This window comes from Mastacembelus armatus, chromosome 6 (assembly GCF_900324485.2).
Source record: "Mastacembelus armatus chromosome 6, fMasArm1.2, whole genome shotgun sequence".
Taxonomy (NCBI): Eukaryota; Metazoa; Chordata; class Actinopteri; order Synbranchiformes; family Mastacembelidae; genus Mastacembelus; species Mastacembelus armatus.
The window spans coordinates 13,679,273-13,707,206 of NC_046638.1; the positions used below are offsets into that span (position 1 = coordinate 13,679,273).

The 27,934-nt window shown below is 39.0% G+C and overlaps 2 protein-coding genes across 4 annotated transcripts in view; one reads left to right on the forward strand and one right to left on the reverse strand.

Annotated features, from left to right (window-relative positions):
* cmip (c-Maf inducing protein) overlaps positions 1–4,533 on the forward strand; it is a 44,291-nt gene extending 39,758 nt beyond the window's left edge. For both annotated transcript variants that reach the window (XM_026310740.2, XM_026310741.1), the window contains one exon: positions 364–4,533. In XM_026310740.2, coding sequence (XP_026166525.1) covers positions 364–417 — 54 coding nt within the window. In that variant the 3' untranslated portion in view covers positions 418–4,533. The remainder of the gene's footprint in view (positions 1–363) is intronic.
* Positions 4,534–5,651: 1,118 nt separating this feature from the next.
* On the reverse strand, positions 5,652–27,931 carry plcg2 (phospholipase C, gamma 2). 2 transcript variants are annotated; one of them, XM_026311020.2, is made up of 33 exons: positions 27,766–27,931; positions 22,628–22,819; positions 20,570–20,719; positions 20,036–20,129; positions 19,910–19,957; positions 18,181–18,265; positions 17,985–18,065; positions 17,848–17,891; positions 17,639–17,711; positions 17,232–17,333; positions 16,761–16,879; positions 16,058–16,143; positions 15,599–15,716; positions 14,951–15,119; positions 14,754–14,849; positions 13,953–14,033; positions 13,207–13,370; positions 12,836–13,036; positions 11,821–11,943; positions 11,561–11,741; positions 11,263–11,331; positions 11,056–11,165; positions 10,849–10,942; positions 10,677–10,749; positions 10,304–10,476; positions 10,024–10,126; positions 8,881–9,084; positions 8,352–8,491; positions 8,010–8,118; positions 7,677–7,844; positions 6,701–6,789; positions 6,454–6,620; positions 5,652–6,353 (listed from the first exon to the last, which is right to left on the reverse strand). In XM_026311020.2, exons 2-33 carry the CDS (start codon positions 22,809–22,811, stop codon positions 6,311–6,313), a joined length of 3,741 nt encoding a protein of 1,246 aa, XP_026166805.1. In that variant the 5' UTR covers positions 22,812–22,819; positions 27,766–27,931; the 3' UTR covers positions 5,652–6,310. The 2 variants fall into 2 exon arrangements, with proteins under 2 accessions (XP_026166805.1, XP_026166806.1); XM_026311021.2 differs by having other exon boundaries at positions 27,771–27,930.
* Between the last annotated feature and the right edge of the window lie 3 nt (positions 27,932–27,934).

Consider the following 27,934-nt stretch of genomic DNA (forward strand, 5'->3'; position numbering starts at 1 on the left):
GGTTTATCTTACTTACTTACTTACTTATGGTTTATCTTTTATATTTGGAACTGTTAACCAAAGATAGGTCCCTGATTGCATACAGCATCTTAAAAATGGCCTTTGGATACTTGATACATAAGAATAAGACTGAATATGAGTTACTGACTTTTGATGTGGTCTGACTAGCAGTCTCCACTAGCTTCCAATCTTTGTTTTAGACTAAGTAATTAATGTAAAACACAATTCTAATCTGACCCAGTGTGGGAGGAAAAAGAAGCATACTTCCAAAATGTGATTTTTTTTTTTTTTTTTTTTTTTATATATAAAGTGTCTATTTGATGGTACTGATGCAGTTTTCATTTTGTCTGCCCTTCCCTGTAGGCCAAACTGCCCAACCTGAAAGACGTCGATGTTCGCTACACGGAGGCCTGGTGATCAGTCCCATTTTCACAACCCTAATACATCACCAGACACAGATATACACTGCACACATGCTCAAATACATGAAAGAAAATTGTGTGGAGATGTCATCTCCATCACCACCATCATTAGACCAGAAACTCTGACATCACCCCATCATGAGGATCACTGTACAGAGCATCTCTGACACATTTATGTCAGAGAAAGGAACTGTCCAGTCAGTGTCACTGTTTTCTAAAGGAAAAATCTTTATCGATCTCCTCACCCACCTTACTTCTGTCACCAATGTTCCAAGGACCTTGTTTTTATTGACATGATCAGAGGGCATGCAAGGACCCGCTATATTGTGACTATATTGGGACCCTTTTCTTTCATATATAGTCTCTCAGTTTTCATATTTAGTCCAAATCCTGGTTGTCGTACTCTGAATTCTGTGTTTGTGTATCATGAGGAAACCCTGAAGCAACCCGTTCCCCACAGAACCTTCCACTCTTTTTCTATGTCATGCCCTCATGCAATGAAGGCTGGGTACAACAGCTCACATTCCAGCTCTTCTCTGATCTGATCCACAATGTAGCTCTCCAAATGGACGTGTTGAACTGTTAATCACTTCAGTCCTCACTCTCACGCTCTTTGCTTCAGTTGTTAGGGACAGATTCCGGCCTTTCTGATTCTTTCATTGGGATAAATGAGGTGCTACCTCCGAGAAAGAAGTTGTAAGACTGTGCCTATTCCTCATACACAATACATTCACACACAAAAAGGAAAAAAAAAAGTTTTTATCAACTTGAATGAACATATTTTTCCAGACATCTGTGCTTTCATATATTGTGTGTTTCTATATAAAACGTATATATGAAGATAAATCGCGGTGATGACGTTTCGGAAATATTTCGGGAGCTCTGTAGGAAAGTTATTGTCTATGGCAGCATTTTGGTCCTTTTTCATTGTTTTCTATGTACATAGTGATGCTCTCCCATTACTATTTAATAGGACAGTTGTGTAGCAGTTGCAGGGTGGTCTGGGACTGCCTTATATTTGTAAGTTGTGTCTTTAAAGCCTCCTTTACTCTATATCTCCTCGATTCTGTTTTGATGGTGGTGAATTACACATGCCCAGTTGTCTTTTTTTTTTTTTTGTTCGTTTGTCTTTTTTGTTTTTCTTTTGTTTGTTTGTTTGTTTTGCAACGTACAACACAAGAAGCCAATTTGTACATGGATCTCACTGCATCATGCCATGGTGGTAACCTAGACATTTAAAATGGACTTGTAAACAAGACCCACCACCAGCTGAGAGTTGTATCTTTTCATATCCTCTATTTTGTTTTGTTTTTGTTTGTTTTTTTGGTCTCTTATACAAACAGTTTAAGGCGGCTTGAAAAAAAGAAAAAAGACTTGCCAAAACATGCTCATTGAATTAGGTCTTTGTTTTGTGCACTTGTTTCTTTAGGCCAACATAAGCATGGTTTCATTACTGATCAATGTAAGTGAAACCTGCCTGTGGCGAGACATTGACGTTGTTTGTGTCAGCTCTGACCACCCCCCCCCCCCCCCCCCCCCCCAAACCCCTGAAGAGGTCAGGAGGACGGATCACAGTGCCTCAAGTGGAGCTGTGGATGAGTTGCCTGTTATCATCTTTTCCAGACCACCTATTTTAAATTCTTCTGTATTTATATTATGCCATAATACTTGGGTAACATTTTTAGCCTGTATGGATGAATAATCCTCACCAAAGGAGGGGAGAAAATTACTGTACATATTCTGCCACAAACCTTTTGGGTATACCCGCCTGTCTACATTCCCTCAAAATGTTGTCTGTTTATTGTGGCTGCATTTCATATGATGTGGTAACTGCCCTGACACACTGCAAGTAAGTCAAAGCTCTTTTCCTTCTCTGTCTAGATATGGTCTGGGTTGATTGTGTCAGTGATCCTAGAAAACACAAGACGAGTCAGATTTCCACCCTTTTTCAGTCAGCATTGTGCTGACAGCATTCATCCATTTTATTTATTTGTATTGACCTCCAGAATGCTCCAGATGTTTGTTGAATCAAGGCAGAAGCTGCAGCAGAAGACAGGATGCCGTCCACTATGAGAAGCTTTGTTTCCTATTTATTGGGTGCCATGACAGTTTCCTGTTTGGCCTGTATACTCGGTTTGCATCCAGCTATCTTTGAGTCTGCCTTTAGGGGCTCGTGCTGTCTTTCATATCCTGTATGATGTATATACAAGTGTATATAGTTGTCTCCTCCTTTCCTATCTTTGAACCATTTTTGGATCTTCCTCCTTATTTTCTTCTTCATCACTTCTGGATTTTTCTGTCTACCTTCCTTGGGAGGCAGATGTTGCCTTCATCTTTGTGTGTCGTGTTTTGTTTTGTTTTTTCCACACAAAGTGCACTGTAAACTAAAAAAATATATTTCAGCTACGTAATATCTTTTAAGTTTCTTTGATTTGATCACTTTAATCAAACATTTGTTTCCCATGTTTTTGTTTAGATTTTTGCATGTACATGTTGCTGCACCACCTGTTATTTTTATTTTGTAATTTTGTTTTATAAAAGGTTTGAAATATGATAAAGGGTCTGATCACTATCTCACTGGGGTTAAGGACTGAAATGGAGAGATCCTGTCTGTTTTCTAATTTATTGTTGCCAGAATTTACCCATGAACCTTGACAGAGCCCATTGCTCAAGGCAATTAGTGTTAGATTGATGTTCATTTTCTAAAAAGCCACTTCCATTGTTGGTCCTTTTAGACTCAAACTGCCTGTTCCTCAGATTTCAGAATTTAAATTTGACCATTTTCATATCAAACTCTACATTATGTATTCTTGTTTATCCAAGAATTGTGTTCTATTCCTGCAAAATAGTAATATCAGAGGTGAACCATGTTGACTAGCCATTAAAAAAAAAAAATATTGTTTTCCCACATCAGAAAACTGAAAACTGAACAGTTTAACTTTAAGGTTTTTTTTTTTTTAAATACATGATATCAAGTGCAAAAGTATTAAAGTAAGGAACATTTTAGGAAATATGCTTACTGGCTTTGAGTTGATTTAGAAGACCAGAAGAGTTTGACCAGGTTACAGAATTTATGTTACACATTTTAATATGAAGCAGCAGCCAGCACTTGGTTGGCTTAACTTAGCATAAAGACTGGAGCAAGGACAAATTACATTGTTATTTAAATCTCATTGGTTAAACAAAAATTAAAGTGGCAAAAAGTCTCTGGCTGACCAGCAACCACACTGTGACAACAAAACAAGAGCACAGTAAGTCATTGCACCAGGCCAAGGAATGGTCCAGCAGTTAGTGAGGTTCAGTAGATTTTGTTACTTTTGGACAGTCAGGCTGCCTTTTTTTTTAATGCTCAGTTAAGCTTATTTCAATTGTTTTTGGCCACTAATGTACAGGCATGACAGTGGTGTCAGTCTATTTGGAATAAAGGAAAATAAGCATATTTCCCAAATTGTCTAATTTTTCCTATGAAACAGCAGCAGTTTTGGGGGAAATCCTATCACTGAACTCATCCCAAAGGTTTTAGGCCTTGATGAGCTGCCACTATTCTAAACTGTGAGCGTGGGGCTCAGCATGTTGAGGTTGTAATGGAAGGTTGTTGTATTACTGTAGAACATGTGTTGGTTGGACAGAAAAGGCCCCTTCTGTTGTGTCATGTCTCTGTATCCTGTGGAGCTCACTAGGCTTTGCTTTCTGTTCCCATCCTGACACGACCTTCTTGTCTTACTCTGCTTTTTTTTTTTTTTTTTTTTTTTTGTTCTACACAAACTGTAAAGTGTTTCTACCAGTTTCCAAGTTGTGTACCGCTGTGCTCGAATCTTAACACTTCTTATATGGAGGAAACAGAGTCAGATGTTGCACAGCCTGACAAATCTAACAGACTACGCTTATTTCTCATGATTTCTATCAAGTAAAATCTGGAAAATGGGATGTCCATTGTGTTTCTCTCTTTTTCAGTCTTTCTCCACATTGATCTGTTTCTCCTGCTGGGTTATTATTGCTGCTGCTGCTGCTTTGTGGCTGTTGTAATAAAAATACAAAAAATCTTGAACAGGAAAAATAACAACTATGATGTTAAATCATTTCAATCAAAAATAAAAATTGTCTGTGAATATGTTTCAGCTGTGTGTGGCGTGTGTGTGTTTTCTTTCTTTTTACAAGACAAACGTGATAGTAACAGGAGCTTGAAATGAATATACATTTGCCCAGTATTAGGAAGGCCATCATGTTCCTGTGTTTTATCTTCTATCTATTCTGTGGTGTATCGACGCCCTCTGGTGGGCGGGAGGCTAATCACTAGACGCTACTGCGGGCATGCTTCTCCCTCGGGCAGATGCGAGAGTATTGTCACTGCGAGATTTGTACCCGGAAATGGGATTTGTTTTTACGCATGCGCTTGCCGGAAGTCCTTCGACAAGACTTTTTTTTTTTTTTTTTTTTTAACTTTATTTAAATTCAATCTACAAAACTCCAATGGGGTGACAACTATTCAGAATCACTACCAAAGGCTGTAGGGTTAACCCCAACCTACACGCCATCAATGATCATGACAGATGACAAATAATTTACAAGTACAAGAAACAATAATTAAATGTGCTTTATAAATAAACGTGAACTTGAACTTAAACTTCAGTTATGCCGCTATAGGCCTAGACTGCCCGAGGACTTTCCATCGGTGCACTGAGCTCCCCTACCCTCCTGTCCTCCCCCCTCACATGTATATTCCACCATTGAATGTTACTAACTTTATGCTCTCTCTCTCTCTCTCTCTCTCTTTCTCTCTCTCTCTCTGTACCTTCTGCAGGTGTCCCTCGTCCTGGAGCTGTATATTGCTGATGTGCAGTTACTGGCGGCACCAACCTGCAGTGTCTATTTCTGCCATTTCCACATAACTGTACAAAATTACATTAAAATATTTTGTTGTGAATTACTTGAATACATATATTATATTAATTATATATAAATTAGAAATATTCACTATACATACTTAACAATCACAAAAGTAACAGTTAATCCTGTCTTTTTGCAATCCTGCATTTGGCTTCTTGTACATCCCGGACAGTGAGGGATGTGTCCAGATGTTCCCTGTTTTATTGGGGCACATTTGAGATAGTTGTCATTCCACCTCCAAGATTATCAAGCTTATGTTCACAATGTAAATGTGACTTTGCAGTCTTGTTTGGGGAGTGTCCTGCTGACTCAGTTTTTTTGCTAATTTGTTAATTACACTTGTTACAATACACCAAATATACTTTATTGACTCAAATCATAAGGTCACAGAAAAATTAAACTGTAGGAATGCTAAAAACATTACCAGCCTTCATATTAAATACATCAAATGTTGTCAATATTTTGAATGAGGTTTCCGGATTACATTCATCTGATCTCACTTTCAAAGATGCAACATAAATACACAGCAAGAACAACTTTTCTATGCCCTTGGATTCACATTGCAGTGTGTACCACGCTCCTATCAGTGATTGAAATTAGACTCAAAAACAACAAATTCAACACAAAACACAACAGAAGATACTTCTCTCTTAAAAAATAAATAGCATCTAAGCATCTGTGTTGCAGTTTGATTACAGACTGGATGCAGCATTATTAAGCACTACTGTGGCTCAGAGGAAATGATAAAACCTCACATCTGACCTGCCGTGAAGGACTAACAGTTTACCTCCCCTTAACCTTTTCTTTATTTCCCAGAAGAACCTTGAAAATTAGCATGTTCCAATATATCCATATTTTTTTAAATAAATAGAAAACCTTTTAGGAGAACATTGGACTTGTCATTTTGAATATGAAAATTATAAGAAGTATATAAACTGCATAGATCGCAGATCCTTCTATCACTCGTGCAGAATGTGGACAGGAGAGGTTCAGCTGAGTCCTCAGGAGTAGAACTTACTGTTGTTGATCCTTTTTTCTTTTGTCCTGGGACACAGGGAAGAGACAATGGAAATAATTACTTACCACATTTCATTTTAATTTGACTTTTGTTTGTTTGTGGTTTAGCAGTGAGTCTGGGGCTTACTTATGTTTCTCACTGGTGCTGAACTCTCTCATGAGGTGGTTGTGTTGGCGAGGGGCGGCAGATCGCTGAATGTTAGTGTGAGTGTCGTACAGGAAGGGTTCACTGCTGAGCTCGGCCTGTTTTTTCTTCAGTTGGCTGGAGGACGAGTACAGCTCCTCCTCTACTTTCTGATAAGGGTTTGGATTAGGTTAAGGTTAAGGTTAGGCAAGTACAATTATAGATCAGGTGTGTGCATGTGTGTACTCACCCCTGCTTGCTGTACATTGATGTAGACCAGCAGAGAAGCTAACTCTAAGTTTTCATTGTAGCCGTTCTTTAGAGGTACGGAGCGGTAACCTGATGAAACAAAAAATACATTCAGCCCATTGTACAATAAGCTTGTTAGTTATGGTATGGAACAAACCATAAAATTTAAAGATTGTGCCAGTGATTGTTGCAGCCATTACTTAAAAAAACTAATGAAATTTACATTACTGCTGCAAGGTTGCATAAAACTGCTATGGGTTCTGGGGGAACAGGAGCTGTGATACCCCACTGACAACCTACTGGCACCTCTCTCTGTTCATGGTATATGAACCTCTTAGGTACGCTGGGCAATGCAGATTATACATGGCATCTTCACTATGTTTTGCTAGTGCCTCTATTCTGGGATAATTTTCTCCTCCAGGTCTACTGTTTGTCACTAACTTCATCATAATTTCATTAAGCACCTTTGAAATTCTCACTCTGTTTCTTTAAACTTGTCTCAGGGTTTACTTTTTAGTTTGGGAACCATTGAATTAAGCCACCTAACAGTATACAGAGTAAGATCTATAGCCACCTCCAGCAGGCACAGGGACAAACTGCTGCTTACATATTGATGAAATAAAAATCAATAGTGTGCTTCATAATACATCAATGAAAGGCAACATTTTGTTGCAGAACCACAGCTTAAGTACACGAAGCTGACTGAACACTGATGCAGTTACTGTTGTATTGATATTTGACTTAAACAGAAGGTTTGTAACTTAGGTGACATTTTTAATTCTTTTGTTAAATTATGTTTCACTTCCTAGCTCAATGTAAATGTAGTATTTGCATAATTTTTGTCTGGTTAAAGGACTTCAGACCCGGAAACAACCAGATCAGGGGAAATACACCTAACCAAACTGAAAATCATCAAATGAACACAATAGACGTACCATAAACATGCAGGTGCATCTGGCCTAGAAGTGTGTACCTACCTGAGCGGATGCCTTTGACAGGAAATGTGGCCTGAGCCAGGAAGTTGGGGTCTGAAAACATGTCCTCTTCATTGACCACAAAGCGTAAGAAGGTTAGCTCAGGCTCATACACAGTGAAAACTACAGGCTCTACAGGGGCTTTCCACACCGGGTTCAGTCCATTATCACCTGTGGTCAGCAGAACAACAACGCTCTTCAGATCTTACAAAGATTTGGCAGGAGATATCTGCCATCGCACACTAAAATGTTCTCAATTCAGTCTCATTTGTCCCTCTCCCTTCTTTCAATGCTGTAGATTTTACCCTCCCCATCTCCCTCTCCCCCTTTTCTTACGATAAACAACAGTCTTGAACTTCTCCTCTGTGTGCCCACATAGTTCAATCTCCACAAACGGACTGGCAATGCTGCGGCCAGGCTTGGGAAGATGCCTGGCAGCAATCACCTGCAGAAAACAAAAGCAACTTCAGTTACAAAGTTCTTTCCAGTATAGCAAGCAAAATGTCAGTATGCTGATATTCACTGTATTACAAAGTACAGATCAGCCAATCAGCATCATGTTCCTCTAACATGATGATGCAGCTTGACTATGACATTAGATTTGGCTCTGTACTTAAAGCAACCTCATGATGAAGACAACATATGTGTTAAACATGTGTGCTTTTACAACAGACGTACCCGAACCACAATTTTGTACTTGACCTTCTTCTTCTCCTGGTTAGGGTCGTAGCTATCATGGCGCATAAACTCTGGCTGTAGCACGTAACCAGTACATCCATTCAGACTGAAGAGAGCGCTGTTCAACTGGGTGTATTTATCTGAGTTGGTACATACACATTACATAAATCTCCTTTCTACATATATGCCATAGGTCTTTTCACACATGGCAGTGATAAGAGCAGCAAAACTAATTGCAGGACAAATGTGCTGTTAGAAATGCTGGTATAAGCAATCCCTAAAAGTGACAATAAGGATGAATCAGAATACAGTAGCAGAGGGATGCTCAACGCTCAACCCATGTTGTTTGAGGGCCACTGATGTGCTTGTTTTCCAGCTCTAAGCACTTCTCTGGATTTCACAATATCATACCAATTTACTACATTTGTGAATTGATTTTGTATCGACTGTCCTCAAACAACATGGGTTGGGCATCCCTGCAATAGAACAAGTACAGTAAGATATGGCTGCGCAACAGTGCAAAGTATACCTGCAGTTTGAAAATTAAGAGCCACCATGTGACAACAGATGGCCCACAGTGGGTAAGGGTCATAGTTGGAGGACTCCACACGCTGGCCTTTTGGGTATATCCGTGTCAATGCCTTGCGGTTGTACTGCAGGAAGTCCTTGGTGCGGCTCTTTCCTGGCGTCTTGTTCTCCACAAAGGAGCGGACCTCTTTGTAGCTGCAAGAGTCTATGGAGACAGAAAGAAGCAATCATTTAAGAGTCACATGAGGTCCAGGTTCAGCTGATAATGATGCTTCAGTTTACACTGTGTCAATTTATACCAACACCAATTAAAACTGTTGGTACTTGATCATAACTCTGACTACCTTTAGCTTAACATACGACTCAACATGTTGTTAACTGATGGTACAAATCGGTGATGTTGTATAGATTTATAACATCAGACTTCAAAGATATATGATGGTGTGGCCCCACGATAGGTCAAACATTATTTAACATGAATACTGGGCTTCCACCTAACCACTTACTTTGTGTTTGAATAGCTAACGTTGATCATTCTTTTAGCGCATTTCTTGCTTTCCCCTGATAAAGACTTGTGTTGTGGATGTGGGTTATGATTCATGTATAATGTACATTGGCACAACACAGGAAACTGTCTAGTCTTTACATCTTTTCCCTTGGTCACATCCTGTTTGCTGAAGAACCTTTGAGTTGTGGTGTAAGAGCAGTAAAAGTGTATTGTGGATAAAGTAAAATGGTGTACATGTAGCACAAATTATTCACTTTTTCCTCTGCAAGTAGGAAGTGGAGCTGTTCACTGCATAATGTAGGAAATGAATTCAGTGGTTTGCATTTAGATTTGTTGTTACACTACAATTGTATATTATTTTAGAAGACATTAACTGCTAGTTTACAAAAATAAGACCAAATTTCGAATAGATTTATTATCTATTGCAGGAACACTGCACTGAGTGGACATATCATGATTTAAAATAATATTAAAACTCACCTGCTCTAAAACCTTAAATGTTATTTAGAGTTCTTACATTGGAGCCTATTTCCAACATGAGGATCTGGTCAAATTTGACCCCAGGCCTTTTCACACCATCACATTCTTTGTATTGACAGATTTTTGTGTTCAGTATGTGTATCTAAATGTGTTTACCAAAGCGGTCCTTTTCCTTGCTGCGTGGCTGACAGTAGACCACTAGGTCAGACATCTCCATAGCAACCTCTGCCTTCTTCTCCACTTCCACCTGCTGTCGCATCTGAGATTGGACAAAAAAGCAGCCATTTCCTGTTTGCACGGTGTTGCAGTACTGCGCTTAGAATTATTCTGAACTAATGTTACATGGTAAGATCCTTATTTACCAGGTTTAAATTATTCTCATGTTGAGGTGGGCTCCTCCTTTGCTACAGATGATCATACACTATGAGATACTAACCTCTTGTTCTCTGTTGTACTGCTTGCTCATCTCTCTCTGTGTGATATCCCAGGCTACTTGGTACCATTCGAACAGCTCCTCCACAGAGCCTGCTGCCACATCAAACTGCAGACTGTCCTGCTCCTTGTCCTGCAGGGTCAATACGTGGGGCTTTCCATTTTTACCATTTTTCACTACAAACAAGGAGGAGGGGGAAAGAAAGAAAGGGCCACGGTGAGGGAGAGCGAAAAGGGAGGCACAACTCCTATGTTTAGATACACCACTGTATACTATTAACTGCTAGGAGACGCAACATTGGTGTAATAAGGATAGATAAAATGTATCTCTGCACCTAATCTCAGAGATATCAGACACCAAAATACATTGTACTTACAGTTTAGGATGTTGCACTTAGAGATGTCCACAATGCCTTTACATAGTTCACCTAGTGGATTGTCTTCCATGACCTGTAATAATACACATCACAAACACACACACATTACTTTCAGTCAGTCTCTGTGCTCATTGACCTTGAGTTCAACTGTGACTCAAGCTCTGCTCTTCACCTGTGTTTTGTTCTCATTTTGGGCGTTGGACACTTCCTCTACATAGTTAGATGGGAAGAACAGCTGCACCTTTCCACCGTAGTCACCTCTCCACCTGCAGTGATGAGAATGAGTTGAATAATGTGAACAGATTGTTTGTTATTTGTCTGTTTTCCAGTTGGCCATGCTTGTCAAGTAAATGGAAATAAATGTTATGCAGGGACTCACCACCCATCGTTCTCCTTTGTTACATTGTGTATCAAAGCTCCTTTATTGAAGCTGAGTTCATCTCCCCTTTTGGCCTGGTAATTATATAAAGCTCTAACTGTACTTTGAGGCTAAAGGAAACAAACAAACACAAACACAAATCTTTTTAGAAGGAAAATCAACAAGATAACAGCCATAGCAGAGTATAGTGGTATACTGTATACCAACCACTGGGGGCTCAATCTCGTTGGGTTCAACGTATGTCTTCACCTCGTACAGAGAGGCACTTCCTTTCTCCTGTGAAGCACAATTCACTATTAGATATGAGTCAGCGCTTAGATCGATGGTGAAATATCTTCAGCCTCACAATAAGTCAAGTGAATTGTTTAAAATTTTCCTGCCTTGTTGGTTTAATGTTTATCAAATACATATGTTTAAACCATGTTCCTGATGTTTTCTCTATCTTTTACTATTTGTTGCTATAGTGACAGAATTTCCCTCGGGGGTTTCCATTTCTTCCACTCACTGTGCTGAAGCGGTCCACCAGCTCTGGGGTGACCGGGTAACGCAACTTGATCTTGCGATACAGCGGCTTCTTCCTGAAGTAGTTGACCAGTTCCACCAGGCTCTCAAACTCTGTAGTGGTGCCCAGCATGTACATGTTGCCCTCTTTCTGAATCCGGCAGTGCTTCACCTTACCATCACCCCTGATACAGAGAAACCTGGTCACTACAACAAAAAAAAACCAAGTCAGGCAAAGTGACATAGTCATAGGTCTCACTGCACCTGAATGTGATGGCATAGGAGTCCGGTTCTCCTTCTCTCTCTCGGATGAGGAAAGCTCCATCTCTGGGAATTCTCAGCAAGTATTCCTCTGCTTGACCTCTGCTCAGGTTACTGTAGAACCACCTGCATAACACACAACACACATACAATACACAACATATAGTGGTATCTGTCAGATGATGCCACATTATGCTTTGGTGTGTCTTTAAATCGATTGAAAATGATCTGAAGAAAGACAGAGGGGAAAGTGTTACAATGTTCCTGTGGGTGTGTGAGTGAAAGTGAAAAGTGAAAAGTGAAAAACATAAGCCATGCGTGAGCGATTGATACAGAGTGTGACACTAACTACCAATGGATCAAAGACTAAGCTTGCATGTACTGCAGTAGATTAATATCAGTATCAAAGTCAGTGTACCTTTATTCGTGGTTTTTCTTTCTAATTGATGTATCAATTGGATATACATCCCTGTAGGTGCTCAGTGTGTTACCAACCCTGATCAAAATCCATTGTATAAAAAAATTAATTGTAATGTACTTGACACCAGTACAGAAGGTTGGCGACCCTGAAGCTATCGCACATCCTAACAGCCAGCTGTGCTGAACACTGTTTCTCTGTGTCCCTCTTCACAGTGAGCAACATAAATGTTTTGTCATGGATGTACTACTGACTACTTTGCCAGTAAACAAGCTAATACTTGTGAGATAAATTTGAAGATTTTGGAAGACCCTGCTTTCACTTTTTGGTGTACTATGCTAAGCTAAACACAGTCCCAACCTACAATATTTCAGTATTGGATACAGAGATTATTGTAATAATTTCCTTTGCCTGTGGCTTATACAGCAATTAAATGATTTATACCTAAATGTTTCAGAATAAATACTTTGATATATAAACAATTACATAAATGTATTATAGGTAATGACTAGCTTCCATTGTATAATGATTTTCAGCATGTGTACACTGTCCGCTGTGGTGTATTGGGACAGTGTACACAATGGTCCATATATAACAAACCCTTCATGCAGATGTGGGTTGGGCTGTGGCACTGCATCAGTGAGGTGCAGCTCAAAGTCCTGGCAGCGCAGCGGGCTTTCTCTGTAGTGCTGGATCAGGGCATACAAACTGGAAAAGTGCAGGTTTGGTGTCAGATAGAAATAAGTCTCTTCTCCCTCTGAACCAGACCGGATACGACAATGCTGGACTCTCCCACTGCGCCTGAAATACATGCAGAAGATACTGCTTACAGATAAATACAACTCATTTAGATCTGTTCCACAATTTTCATGGGCTAAAATTTAAAAAAGGCCACATGCTGTGTATCACACAAAAAAGCAAACTACTATCTTTAAGTTTTGGTCCCGAGATTAAGTAATGGGATGTTATACCAGAAGGACAAAGTGAAGTCTGTGACAAATGTATCGCTTTCTCGAACCAAGAAGGTGCCATCTTTTCCGTCAGTCTCTGCGCAATAATCATGGATTAGCCGCTCCGCCATCAGCCTGCCCTCCTTCATGCGCCCATGAAACCACGGCTCTGAACAATGCAGTTCCTGGTGTCGAGAGATAGGGGCAACACTGGTTTATCACAGTACAAATGTATTTACCCTTAGTATACATGATACTGTATAGAATATTATTGTTGGCCCAAATGTTATTTTCTGAATGGGTTGTCTTATAGTTCTGTATCCGCAATAGGCCTAAAATCTAGAATAAGCCTTTAATAATAATATTCTTCATCATATCATAAAATGACTCCAAATAAGGATCGCGGGTACACTTGAGACCTAACAGACACCAAATGTATTTCCTTCCTCACAAAACATTTCTAATACTTATAACTGCGTATTTTGGCACCTGCATTGTTTACATCCATATTTACAACTTGTGATCTTCTTCTGTGCAATTTGTTTGGACAACTTTACAGCCAGTCTAACAAAAATTTTAACATCTTTACTTTTTAAAGTGTTTATGTTCTTTTGTTTTACAGTTATGGATGTGTCATGTTTTATACTTAAGTACTTGCCTCTAGTTGACTCTACATTGAACTGACTCTTATTGCATTGGACTCTAAATTGAGTACAGTGCAATAAACAATTTGCTGCCAGTGTAAAGCTGATTAATCTTTCACTTACCTTCCTGAGATCTTCCTGCTCCTCTTCTTCTGCATAATACAGCTTGTCATCACAGATCACACAGTAGTGCTCGTACCACCGCTTGGAAAGAGAAAATCCAATTTACATTTAAGTTAACATGTAAAATAAGCTTCTCACAAGGGCACATACAAGATGAACAAGGGCACACATATTTGTAGGAAGTGTGAGCTTATAAGCTCATATGTTATAACCAGTTTCTTTCAGTGATGATTCCCTGCAGGAAATGTATAAAAGTGGAAGTATTTATGCTACAGCTTCAATAACGCTTATATACAAATGTCTTTGTAGCTGTAAAAATTTAGAAAACTCATTAAGAGCAGAGCAAAGTCAGTGTACTTTGAATTCCTCTGCTTGACCTCTTGCAGAGGAAGAGCAGAGGAACTTTGGTTTGAAATTTTAGTGAGGATGTCTTAAAAAAGGTTTTCCTCCTGAGCATTACCAGCAACTTTTGATTTACCTAACACTGACATCAGAGGCCTGTATTAGGAAACAAGATTAGTGAGTTATCCAGCTAACTTTGGGTTTAAATAAGGTTTTCCATTGTCACTGCACCAATCAGATCACTGGAAAACTTAAGTCATTATTTTTATAAGCACTGACTGTATAAAGCGATACCAGTAAGTAATGAAGAACAAAATATTAAGAGTCAATATATAAAATTAGGGTTTTGTGATAGAAATACAAATCCATTCTAGATTTAAGCACATGTGTGAACCTGTGTCCGTCATGTTAAGAAGACTCAGGTACCTTTCCATACCCATTTGACCCCTCTGACAGTACCTCATCCACAGGGTCCCAAATCTCCAGGTCTCCCTGTTTCTGACCCTTCCTCAAGTCTTTACTGAGTCCTCCTCCTTCCATGCTGAGTTTCTTGTGCTGCACATGGACAACAAGAAGAGTATAGTCATGGCCATTAGTAATAGCACACACAAATACACACACACACACACACGCACACACACACACACACGCAGTACTTTGAGTATGATCCTGCCCTTCAGCTGTGTAGGTGAAGGTAGCTGCTCAGCCATCTGTTCCACAGGTTCAGTTAGCAGTTTGTTTCCAAATACGTCTTTGAAGATACGAGCCATCTGACGCTGCTGCTCTAACGGGCAGTGCTCCTCTATGGACAGGATAACTGGGAATCTGAGAGAGGAGGATGGTTGTAAGAAATGTTGTTTTATTTCTTTTTTAAGGAAAAATGTTCAAAACAGTCCAGGCCACTGACCATTTTTGTCAGAAAAGAGTTAATGAATTGTTGGGAGCGACTGTTCGACATTTGGTTTTTGTACTTATGGTAAATAAATTTATAATGAAACCAATTAAACTGATATAGGTAAATGGTGAGGAAGGTCGAGCAGGGTTGTGAGCCCAGAACCTTTTCAAAATAAAAATAGAAAAACAAATAAAAATTCAGTCATGCCAAGTGTAACCGGTCTTGTCTCTGGGCCACTGCATTAGTGGAATTGATGAGGGTAACACACTCTGCTCATTTATGAGCTTAATATCAGCTCAAAAGTCAACTGTAACTGCTGACACAGACAATAATTTATGTGACAAATACAGACAGTAGCTTCTCTGATTCTTATGTGACAAGTACAAACAGTAGCTTCTCTGATTCTTACTCTGAAGTGACAAAAGCATGTTCATTAATGGCTTTAACCACATCTTCAAACTTGATCTTCGTTGTCCTGGTCCAGCCATGGTAGATGATTGGCTCACCGGGCCCTTCCCAGCAGTCCACTAGATAGGTTTAGCACAACATGAAACACATAACGTTTACAAGTGTTATCAAGTCAACTGAAGCGCAGAACTCGCAAGCTCTGGTTTTACTGTGAGGTACAGTTGTGGAATCAGTCACACCAGATATGTGGATCAGTCACTGAACTATGAGCACTGTTTGCACTTGCACCTTCTTAATAGTTAAACCAAGTGTTATAGATCTAACACCTGATTCAACCATTTATCATTATCTTTGTGCTGGGTAAAACAGTCCAAAATCAGACTACTAGCTACTATACATACTGTATAATAAAACATGTCAATGATCCAAGTGTAGCAGAGTAGAGCCATTGTATACTGACATTCTATACAGCGGCATCCCAGACGCAGGCAGCGTACATAAGCCTCTGTGGATGACTCACTGCGAAGCTGATCACCTGTCAGGTAACTGTGGAAAAACACACAGAACATACTATATTAGATGTTTTTCACAAAGCTATAACCCTGGTTACATATTGTACCTCAACTGTGGAAGTTATGTTCTTTGGTCCTGTTGCTTGTTTGCAATTTAGTTGATACTGACTTTTAATCCTTAGTATGTGTCAACATAAACATCTAAGTCCTGCATTTCCTATAAAGCAAATCACAGAATATTTTACCTTGTTAAATAATCTTTCAAACTATTTTGTGTAAATTTGATTGGCTTCCTCCCGCAGGGGTGTCAAACTCCAGTCCTCGAGGGCCACTCTCCTGCTTGTTTTCCAACTATCCCTGCCCTGCCCACTGCTGATTACCTGGATCAGGTGTGTTGAGCCAATCAGAAGCTGCAAGGGCAGGGATAGTTGAAAAACAAGCAGAAGAGTGGCCCTCGAGAACTGGAGTTAGAAACCCCCATATAGCCACAAGTGACATTTTAGAACAGTTTTCACATGAGCAAAATTACTCATGACCTGTGTAAAATTGGTGGATTTCCACTTAAATGGGTTTAAAGTTTGTGGGTTTCTCACTTTCTAATTGTGGAGTTATTACATTTGCCGTTTGTAAAAAAACCATGACGTTACTAACGTGTTGTGTGAGGAGTTGATCCAGTAATGCGACAGGGGATTGTTCATGTCGAGGTAGCTTATCTCTGAGAACTTCTCATCCCACACAGAATTCTCCTTTGAAAACAGGAAACTCAGGAACTAGAAGAGAACAAAGGTTTCAGAAGGAACAAAAACTGTGTGATGCATTTTAATACTGATAAAACTTTAAACATAACAAAACAAAGCTTTAAACAGCTGTTTTTTAAGCCAAAGCAGTCAATTTTCTGTCATACTTTGATCACAAAATTCTTCATTGAACGTTATTCATAAAGATAACCATAAACTGCATTGCTTCTTTTTCACAACAATTTATTGTTGAGTGACTGACTTGATGCCAAACCACAGCAAGTCTGATGCAGAAAACACTTTACAGTAGCCTCTATCACACTAACAGATTTTTGCATGTTCTGTCCCTGTCACACACAATATGTTCAGGCACAGAGCAGAGTACCTCGCTGACAGTGAACTCAGGGTCATTGGTTTTTCTCATGGTGTCATCAATGAATGTGGTCATCAGTTCTCTGACCTGGTTCAGATCACTGGCCCAGGGTTCCTTGAGAAAGGAAGCAATACAAGAAAAAAAGCAAATATTAGTATGTCAAACTAAATAACTATAAGTACTATTGTAAAAATAGGGGGAAAAATGTAATTTAAGAACATTGCAAATGTTTCACTGTCATCTACCTTTATAGCTATTTCACTTTGGGTTTGGAGAAATTTCTCCAAATGTGAGTTATGAATAAATCAAGGCAGCAAAGAAATTAAATAATAACAAATAAGAGCAGCTTATATTTACTACAGTATAAATTACTGGGAAAGGGACTGATTAACAGAATCATTCACTGTGGCTTATTTTACCTGTTGCTGGTAAATGAGGAATCGTTGAAAGTCATGGAGCAGAACGGCTGAGGCATCTGGTTTATCTGTGTTACTGTACAATGAACAGAGCAAGCACATGGTGAAACCACACTGACGAACCACAAGCTATGTTCCCAGGCTGCTTTTTGATAACCTCAGGGTTTGTTAGGCTCAATTGTTTAACTGAGACAAGAAAAACAGTAGCTCACCCCAGAATAAAAGAACAGGATTCCTTTTTGAACTCATCAAGGATCTGAGTATAAAAATAGTATGAATTTAAATACTGGCGAAACATATGCATAATAATATGCACAGTATATATTTAAGGTGACTAATTCAGACTCACTTCATTCTGCTCAAACATTATAAGGTTGTACAATCTATGAAACTGCTCAAAGTCCAGGCGCTCTTTCTTTGCTCCTACTTCCTGTGGAAACACAACACAAAAGTACTGACTGAAACTGTGAGAGCACCTGTGGAACATTTCCTTCCAAAGTAAGTTAGGTCCAATTAGTCAAGAAGAGTAGAGAAGAGAAGAGTACCAGGAATTTATCTTTTAGAACTCGAGAACTGGGGGCCTTGTAGTTCAGTAATGGAAGCAGAGCCTTCAGCTCCTTCATTGATATGCTGGGAAAGACAAAGGACAGCAGGCATCACATATTTATCCAACTACAGGGTAGAATCCTATTATACTCAAAGTGCAGAATGATATTCTTTTATCTGTCATCTCCAAAAAGCCTGTGCTGCTGGTGATGCTGGACCTTACAGTTGCTTTTGACACTGTGAACCAGTCTAGCCTCATCACATGTCTAACTCAGCTTGTTGGCCTCCATGGGACTGTCTTCAATGGTTTGAGTTTTACTTGACTGACAGGACTTTTGCAGTCACAATCAGTGACTTCACGTCTTCCACTGCTCCATTGTCCTCTGGTGTTCCCCAAGGATCTATTGTTCGATCAGTACTGTTTTCTTTGTATTTGTTGCCTCTTGGTTAAGTTACTGACAAACACACTCTTTTCTTTCATTTATATGTGGATGATCTACAACTCTATTTGCCAATTTTTTTCTAAGAATCCTAATTTGCTTAACTCGATTCATAACTGCTTGAAGGACATGAAGTATTGGCTCTCGCAAAATTTCCTGCATTTAAATGAGACAGAAAACAGAATGTATTGTGTTTGGTTGTAAAATGTTCACTGCTATACCAGATTTTGCCCCTTACTGTAAACGGGTGGTTACTAATATGAGTGTTTGACAACTGCCTGAATTTTGATAAACAAATAGACTCTGTGGTGAAAGCTAGCTTTTTTCAGCTTCGTTTTCTGGCTAAAGTGAAGCCCTTCCTAAGTCAGAACGACCTTCAAAAGGCCATGCATTCCTTTATTAGTTCTTGCATTGATTACTGCAATTCCATGTATGTTGGAGTTAACCAGTGTTCTCGCAACCGCCTTCAACTCGTACAAATTGCGGCTGCGTGGCTGTTGATTCTCGACAACAGAGCCATATCAGTCCTGTTTTGTTTTCTCTCTACTGGCTTCCAGTTTGTTTGAGCTGATTTTAAACTTTTAATGTTTGTTTTTAAAATAGCTAACAGCCTTGCTCCTTCATACTTATGTGAACTTTTTGTGAACACCCAGGAGAGCTCTGCGGTCTGATGACCAACAGCTGCTGGAGGTTCCTCGGACTAAGTAGAAACAGTGGGGTAATTGTTCTTTTGCTGTCCAAGGCTTTAGAATGCATTATCTCTTGAGTTATGGATCATCACTGACCTTCCTTTGTTTAAGGCTAAGCTAAAGAATTGCTTTTGGCACATAACAGCACTGTGACACTTTTGTTATATATTTTAACTATTGAATTATTATTCTATTGTTCATTTGTGTTTTATGCTCTGTTTTCTTATTTTGCACTGATGTAAAGCACTTGGCTGATGTAAGGGGCTATACAATAAAAATTTGATTGATTGATTGATTGATTGATTGATTGATTGATTGATTATACTGTTATATATCATAAATATGAACTTTAGATGTAATACTGCAGTTATGCAATGCATCAAGTCCTTTCATGCTTTTTTTCTCACATATTGAAATTTTAATCTCTGTGTGTTCAGTTATATTTTAGAAATGGCAAATTGCATCAGAGGTATGTAACTGTCTGTGGATTGGTATTATAAGACTTGATAATATAGTTCTGCTCATACACAGTAACGACTTTATCATGTAGGTACAGTGCTAGTATAACCTGCTCATAGTTATATATATATTTACAGTACCTGTTTGTTTTGCTCTGATTGATGGAATACATTTGCTTCCTCAGCCAGCTGTAGGGAAAATGACAGAGATCAATGATTGGATAAGTCATTAATAATATGTGAATGTGTGAATATGTGTGTGTTTACCTCTCTATAAGAACCGGAGTTGATGCCATCAGTGTCTCTTGCCTAAGCAGCTCTAGTCCGAGCAGCCATTTCTGAGCCTCCTCCGCAGAATCAGCTGGAAAATGGAACAGATAAGTACTGTACTAAACAGATACTAAAGTATCACTGTGAGATGATTAACAGTGGGGCTGCTTGTAAAGCATAACAGACATTAAACCTGCTGTTTAGGAATTGTTTGGCTTTTAAACTTGCTGTGTTTACATAAGGAGAGTTGGTCAGCTTTTCAAGCAACCTCTTAGAGCTAAAGGTGCACTACATGTAAGACATTGCTTGCCAGAGTAATTTATATAATTACAAGTAAATATAAGTAAAACTGGTAAGTTGCACATCCATATCTACTGTTAAATATCTGTCTTGCCTCATCATAATAGGGTTTTCATTCAAAATTGCTGGCACTGGGCACTTCTAAATCCACTTGATGAAAATTTATCAGAAAACTGCATCTGATTTGCACATTAAGCTAGAAAGATACAATATACATGCAAGAGACCTCACCTCCCAAACTGAGAGTGTTGAGAACAAACTGTGAGCCATAGAAGATTGTGAAGCAGGTATTTTCATCGTGTTTGTCCTTTCCATCTCTAAAGCGCTCAAAGTCCTTGGAATTCCTCCCTGGACGAATCTCTCTGATCTCGAACAGGTCCACTAAAACAAAGCAAAAATGTTTCCATCCATCCATCCATCCATTATCTATACCCGCTTATTCCTAATCAGGGTCACAGGGATCTATTGGAGCCTATCCCAGCTCTCTTTGGGTGAAAAGCAGGGGTACACCCTGGACAGGTGCCCAGTAGCACAAATATTTGTAGGGGTAATTTCATTAAAGTAGGTGATTTGCTGCTTGTCAATAGTCATCTTTGCTCATCGTCAGTTGTAGTTACAGAAACAGAGGTTATACAGTTGTGCTCATAGATTTACACCTATCACAATTTGAGAAATGCCATTTTTTTAAGATATAAATGATGATGTAGAAAACCTTTTTTATATGTGGTCAGATAGTATCTTTAGTAATGGCAGTTGTCATTATAATTTTAGACACATATTCTGCATGTTCAGTTGTATTTTCAGAAAAATAGCCAATATTTGTCAAATTCTGCAAGTGGTTAGTAAAGTTATGAGCACAGCTGTAGATGCAACATGGTTCTTTTTCAGTTTCACACATTTTCAGCTCTCCTACTGTCACTTCAGTTATTGTTATTTAGGGCATGGTTAGTGTCACATTTTGACACAATGTGGGGATAGCGTCAAGTCAAACCTTTAATAAACAGACTACAAATAGCATCTAGACAAGTGGCATATTGGGTTTAATTTAATGCACAAAAATGCATTCTGAAAATGACAGCACATGCATGATGTTTCCTAAGAGCTGAGTAATACAGTATGGAAGCTATCCAGTGTGTTATATAACCTGAAAGCTGTCCATAGCATGACAATCCTAATTTCACTGTGGTCTCTCTCTCTTGAGACAAAAAGGCAAAAGAACAACAGCACTCAGGGTCTAGATTGCATGCTATTCCAAAAATGTCTGTGGAACAGCATGCTTCAAATGGCCTATGAAAGCTCCCAAACTGAAGTATGATTTAAACTTGCATATTATGATATTGCAGTTATGACTCAGCAGCGAATATGTGAGGAAGGAAATGACAGAAGCAGCTTTCTCTACTCCCTCTGCAACTTAAAGACATTAAAAACATACCTGCATTAGTGGAACTAATCAGTGGTCAGTAAACTGAATGGTAAAGATAAAGAGAAATGTAATGGTGGTTTGGAATATAAGAGGGATGATTCAAAATTTGGCCAACAGTGGAGTGCCTGAGCTGAGCTGAGCTGAGACATGCAACTGGCAACTATCTCCACCATGTAATACAAAATCAACATCATAAGCAATAATACTACTGTTTACTGCTGTTTACTGCTGCCTTCGAATAATTGTTATCTTTGTTTTCTTAATGTGCTTTTATGTTTTATTTTAATTTACTTTACTTGATTTAAATTTTTTTTATGTTAAATGTCTTTATTTTTAAATGCTCTTTTCAATGCTTTTAATGTAATGTAATGTAATGTATATGCCTTGTAAAGCACTTTGAATTGCGTAGTGTATGAAAGGTGCTATACAAATAAATTTGCCTTTGCCTTTGCCTTTAATAGTACTAGTTTACTAGTCTAATCCAATGGACAAACTGCACCATATAGCACTTGCACAACCAGTTCAGTATTTATCTGTGGCAATTTCCATATGATTTCAAAACTAACATATTATAGTAGATGACACAAAACAGTGTATCCACATACTGTAGATAATACAATGTATAATACAACGAAAGTTAATGGAATTTTGATACTGTGATATTACACATATTATACTGTGATATTGTGATACTTTTTGTGTTAAAACTGACATAGCTGTCATTTCGAAGGAGCTATGGACAGTTCTGTTTACTTTTACTATTTCTGATGTTGTCACTATGATGATGATGATGATGATGATGGTTTTTCGTCACTATGATGATGATGATGATGATGATGATGGTTTTTCATTGTTAACATACTCACAGACACCATCAGTCTTGTCTGCAGTGCGTGTCCATGCCACCTGCCGGGTCTCCATAATGACTTGAACAGTGAGCCGCTCTGCTTTCTGCCGAAAAACTGTCATGACCACGCCCATCTCCAGGTCCCGTTTGATCACAATCTTCTTGTACTCCGTCATCTCACCCTGCTGTCCCAAATGAGCCATCTCTGTAGCTGAGACAGGAGAGGACGAAAAACACACAGTTTCATTCACTGGCAACTAGTCAAATCATCCCTAACATCAAATCCTGGATCACCAGTGACCTGAAGAAGAGTGCCTTTAGGAGAAAGGACAGGAACCTGAAGAGCGTGCAGAGGGAACTGAAAGCGAGGCTAAGGGAGAGCAAGACACTTATAGGAGGAAGCAGGAAAACAAGCTTCAGAAAAACAATGTGGTCTGACGGGGTTTAGGGTGAGGGAAACCTGAGCAGAGCCACTGGGCTGAACTTGTTCTTCAACAGGTACAGCACAGGATGTTCTTCTATCCATACTCCATCCACACAGGAGCCCCCACACACCATCTCCCCTCAATTCTTCCACTTCATCCAGTAACATGGAGGCTTCCTCTACCCCTTCACCTTCACCCTGCTCTGATTCAAGCAGCCAGATGAAGAGGCTGCTGGTATTCTTTAGAAATCTTGCCCTCAACAGCTAAAGACCATATAATATACGTCATGGAGAGCAGGTGAGCACCTCCCTAGACCTGCTGACTATCAAACTCAGGTCAGAGTTGACAGTTGAGGTCTTCATTTACCTTCTTCTTCTCACCTGGACAAAGCAGGTAGCACTGCAAATCTTTTGTCAGTCTGATGTGGTCAGTGCAATATGCTTCACTGACACAAGCAAACAGATGTGAAACAGAGCAGAATGATCAGGAAGGACTGCTCTGAAGCCTTTGAGCTGTGAGAACACCTCACCCCCTTCACGGCCTGCAGTGGACCACTACAGGAAGTCTTTCCTTCCCAGAATCATTCTCCTCTTTTGGGAGGAGGGCCCACTACCTTACTATACGGCTAATTTTATTTTTAGATTATCCACCTGACTTCATTTTAAATTATTTTGTGCCCTCTTACTCCCCTTGCATTTATCTTTTTTGTATCCTTTAAACTTTTGGGTTTTACTTGATTCTGACAACATTCTTCCAAATGCTATGCTACATTTAAGGAGAAAGGCCTGTGAAAATTGATGAGAGTACAGAAATGCATTATCCCACTGGCAGCTCACAGTTCTGCACTTTGCTGTGCTAAGGTGTCGTTGGTTTGTTGGTTTAAAATTACCATTTCAAATAAAAAACTAATTTAATGAGTAATGTATGTACCAACTTCTTTTAAAGAACTCAACTGAACTTGACTTGTCATCTCCTGTCAATTTTGCTCAACAACGGCATTTTAGTCACGATGACTAAACCATATCCAAATCATAAGAACTCCATACATGACATTTTGAATACAGGTTGTCCTGAAATTTGGCTTTTCTCACTTTTATCTCTTAATTATGGTCAACAATTCAGAAACTCTTGTTTTCTTTTTTTAAATTGTTATATTTCTTATGATGTTTCCAATTAATCAATGTATCTTACTGTCTGTAAACTGTTGAGAAAGAAAAAAATGATCATTTCCCAGATCCCACGTGCTAACTTAACTGAAAACTGCAACCAGTGAACATGTGCTGCACACACTCACAATTGTTCTGGTGATGGGTAGAAGTCCATCTACAGCTGTGTATAGCTCAGGCTTATTTATAGCTGACTGACATAAAGGCAGCTGAAGACAAAGTAAATAGTTACTTAAGGTAGATGCTCTCATACAGGTTTGTTGCATAGTAAATGTCTGTCAATGTCAGTGATGAAAATAATCATGAGTTCCAGCCTCAATCCTGCCTATGATCACTCACCAAAGGAGAAGACTTAACTTTCAATATAAATTACATGAATAGTTTTACATTTCATTTCCTGTTAACTTCATTCAGTATTTACAATATTTCCTGGATTGACCTGCACACTGTTTCTCCTGGTACTTTGCAGAACCTTGAGAAGCTGCTGCAGTTCTTCTTCAGCAACAACAGCCCAGGCTCATGGATACTGTAGTATTTAGAGCAATCTCCAAAACCAAAAAGTCATGCAAAACATAATCGCTCAGACACACAGTTATTTAAGAATGACATAATAACCTATAGGATTGTTAAACTACCCAGGTGAGTGCCATCTTTGTATGTTCGGCAACATTGAGAATATAATTTTAAAAGACTGAAATTGGAATAGGCCGATGGAAAAAAAGATTACAGCACCAGAAGCCCCTCACACTTTGCAAATGTGTTGCATGTAATTTGATGGCAGGCCAAAACAAAACTTGTCTATTAAATATTATTATTAATATTATTATTAGAAAATTAGAGGGCATCCTGGAATACACTGACCATCCCCTTCACAACATCCTATTTGAGCATAGAAGCAGCTGCAGTGGACGACTCACCTCACTGTGCTGCAGGACTGAACGATACAAGAGATCCTTCATCCCAACTGCTATCAGGCTCTACAACACCGTAGCCAATGGTAGATGATGGCTGACTACTGACTACTCTGACTACTGACTTACTAATTAACTACAGGACTACCTGAATTTCCCTTTTGGTGATGAATAAAGTTTATCTTATCTTATCTTATTGTAGTTTATCTTAGCAAAGCTTAGCTTAGCTTAGTTTATCTTCAAATTATTACCCTCACAAGTAAATGTTAGAGGTCAGATATTTATCTTTGTGTTAGGATGGTTGCTTTCCTGCCTCGGTTCATTTTATCCATCTCCTTTGTTTTAATACAGTCAGTTGTTTACTTTATACCTTCAGCACACACTGTATTTGTTTACTGTCTTATGATTTTAGGGGAAAGGTAATATAGACTGGTGGTGATGAGGTCAGGATGGTCGAGTTCACTAAAAGTCATTGCTGCATTCACTGACACCGTAATGAGGAAGCGCACACACTTGTGGAGGAGTATTCAACCTGGTACCTAATGTTTAACTTGCAAATGCAGAGCGAGCTAACACAAAACAGAGCCACAGGAAGAGTTCAGTGGAAATAAATTTGAACTGTCTGAAATGTCTTTAAAAAGGTAGGCGTTGCTTTCTCATATATTTCTACATAACAGAAACAATGTGTAATCAAACACAAAACAGAAACAAACAGAAAAGCCCAAACTCATACAAAAAATCATTTGGCACTAAACATTTGTTGTTTAGATTATGATGAGAGATACTAAGATACTCAGAAAAAAAAAGAATAATAATGTGAAATGACATATTTATTAAGTAAATATCTATTGTCTGTGTTCATCAACACTATGGTGTATCTTAAGAAAGCTGAAACATTAAAAACTAACAAGTGTCCTTCAAATGTTCTGAAATAAAGTTAATGATCAACTGACATTATTACAGTTATTTCCCTGTTTTCCCTGGTAAACCTTTACTCCTGTGAAGGGACTGACCCTCCTGGGGTCACTGCAGCTCTTGCAAAATTTCCTCATACTGATGCAGCAACGATACATAATACAAATACTGTGCCAATACAGCCATATGAGTTACAGAGATACACTTGCACAAACACCTGCTGTTGCACTGGATGATATGTGCCACAAAACTACAATCACTTCATTGCTTGTCTTCTGACTGAGCTTGTCTTCCCTTTTTTTGTTTTAAAGTACATTTAATCTGTACTTTAATCACTGTTTCTAGCAGGCAAAAAAAAAGGACATACAAGTTAAGACCTACCTACGGGAAAAAGTAAAAATTGTGTAGCTACAGAGCCTCAGACGTTGGTAGAGACCAAAATTTAACTTGAAGAAGAAGAAATAAGACATATTGGATGTAAATTCATAAGCTGGACAGTGACTCCTATGAGCATGAATGGTGCTCTGTGTGTATCTAGGCAACTGGGGACTGTTATTTATTAGACATTACATATTGTATGTCATGGCTGTTGTGTCTGAGGTTTCTTTTACTATAGTGTCTCCTAATTGTCAAGACATGTCATGCACCTTTAACAGCATTCTAACACTATTCACACGTCATATTCTGCAAGTCTCACCACATATTTCACTTTACAATGCTAGACAAGCCAATTTCAGTAAGACAGAGTCCAACTGTACTGGATTTGAAAGTTTCCACACTATCATATTTTATTATTTATTACCCTATTTTGTCCACTAACAAGATACAGTACCATCTGATATTATTTAGACATTCGGAGCTCTTGTTTTGTTGGTAACACTACAAACCATTGTTCACTTCCTTCATCAGAAAATGCTCCACACATTTGTGCTATCACTGGCTAAAGAACCTTTTCTAAACGCTTTGTGACAGCGCAGCACTTCAGAAGATCAAACGAAGCCACAAAGAGAGACAAGGCACCCCAGACATCCTGTCAGCATGGACAGGAAAACATCTGTGTTAACAGTGCAACAGCGAAGCAAACCGCCCCAAAAAATGACCATGAAGATAAATCATCCATCCATCCATCCACCTACCACTGATCCTGGAAGATCCAGGGTCATTAGGGGTGGGCGGGGCCAATCCCAGCTATTAATGGATGAGAGGCGGGCTACACCCCGGACAGATCGCCGGTGTTTCACAGTACAGCTGAACCAAAGTCTCGGCAAAAAGTGTCGACGAAACAACTGAACGTGACAGTAGCCTTGAGTGGGATTTATTTCAGGGCAATTGGACTTGATTGCATTTTGCTAGGTGCACCTGCTCAAGCGGCAGCTGAGTGTATATAACTGACCTTTTATTAAAATTTATACAATGGCCATTTGGCCTCAAACTGTACGAAACCGCTAGAAAAGACCATACCCCTCATAAAATGACCTGATTATTTTGATCCGTTTTTATTTAAAGGTTTTAAATGGAGCACGTCCAGGTCTAACTAAATGCTCCTGTGAGTGAGAGGAGCCTCAGAGGATGGACTCCACGCTGTGAGCTGCTCACACACATCATCTGCAGCCCAGCAGATACGCTGCAGTCACCAAAAACACGGATATCCCCCTTATTACTTAACTCTGCCGCAGCACTGCCAGTTAACACATAAATATAATAAACACAGAAAATAAAAATAAAAAATAAAAGACTTACCTTACCAGTGAAACGTTTTTCCTGCTCGACAAAGTTTTCACTTGTTTTTTTCTATCTAATCATGATTTGAAAGTTATGAAATGAAGCTGGAGAGGATCTAGAGTGTTGACAAAAAGGGCAGCCGCAAAACGGTCAGTTCCTCTATCTGTGTGTACAAGGAAGTAAAAGT

Bases quoted from the DNA above. Each gene is read 5' to 3' on its own strand.
- plcg2 (XM_026311020.2), bottom strand. From the start codon at position 22,811: ATGGCTCATTTGGGACAGCAGGGTGAGATGACGGAGTACAAGAAGATT. The intron at 15,120-15,598 runs GTAAGAATCAGA...CTCCTCTCTCAG, and splicing joins CATGCTTTTGTCACTTCAGA to ATTCCCAGTTATCCTGTCCA. The intron at 13,037-13,206 runs GTATAACATCCC...CATGTATTTCAG, and splicing joins GACTTCACTTTGTCCTTCTG to GCGCAGTGGGAGAGTCCAGC.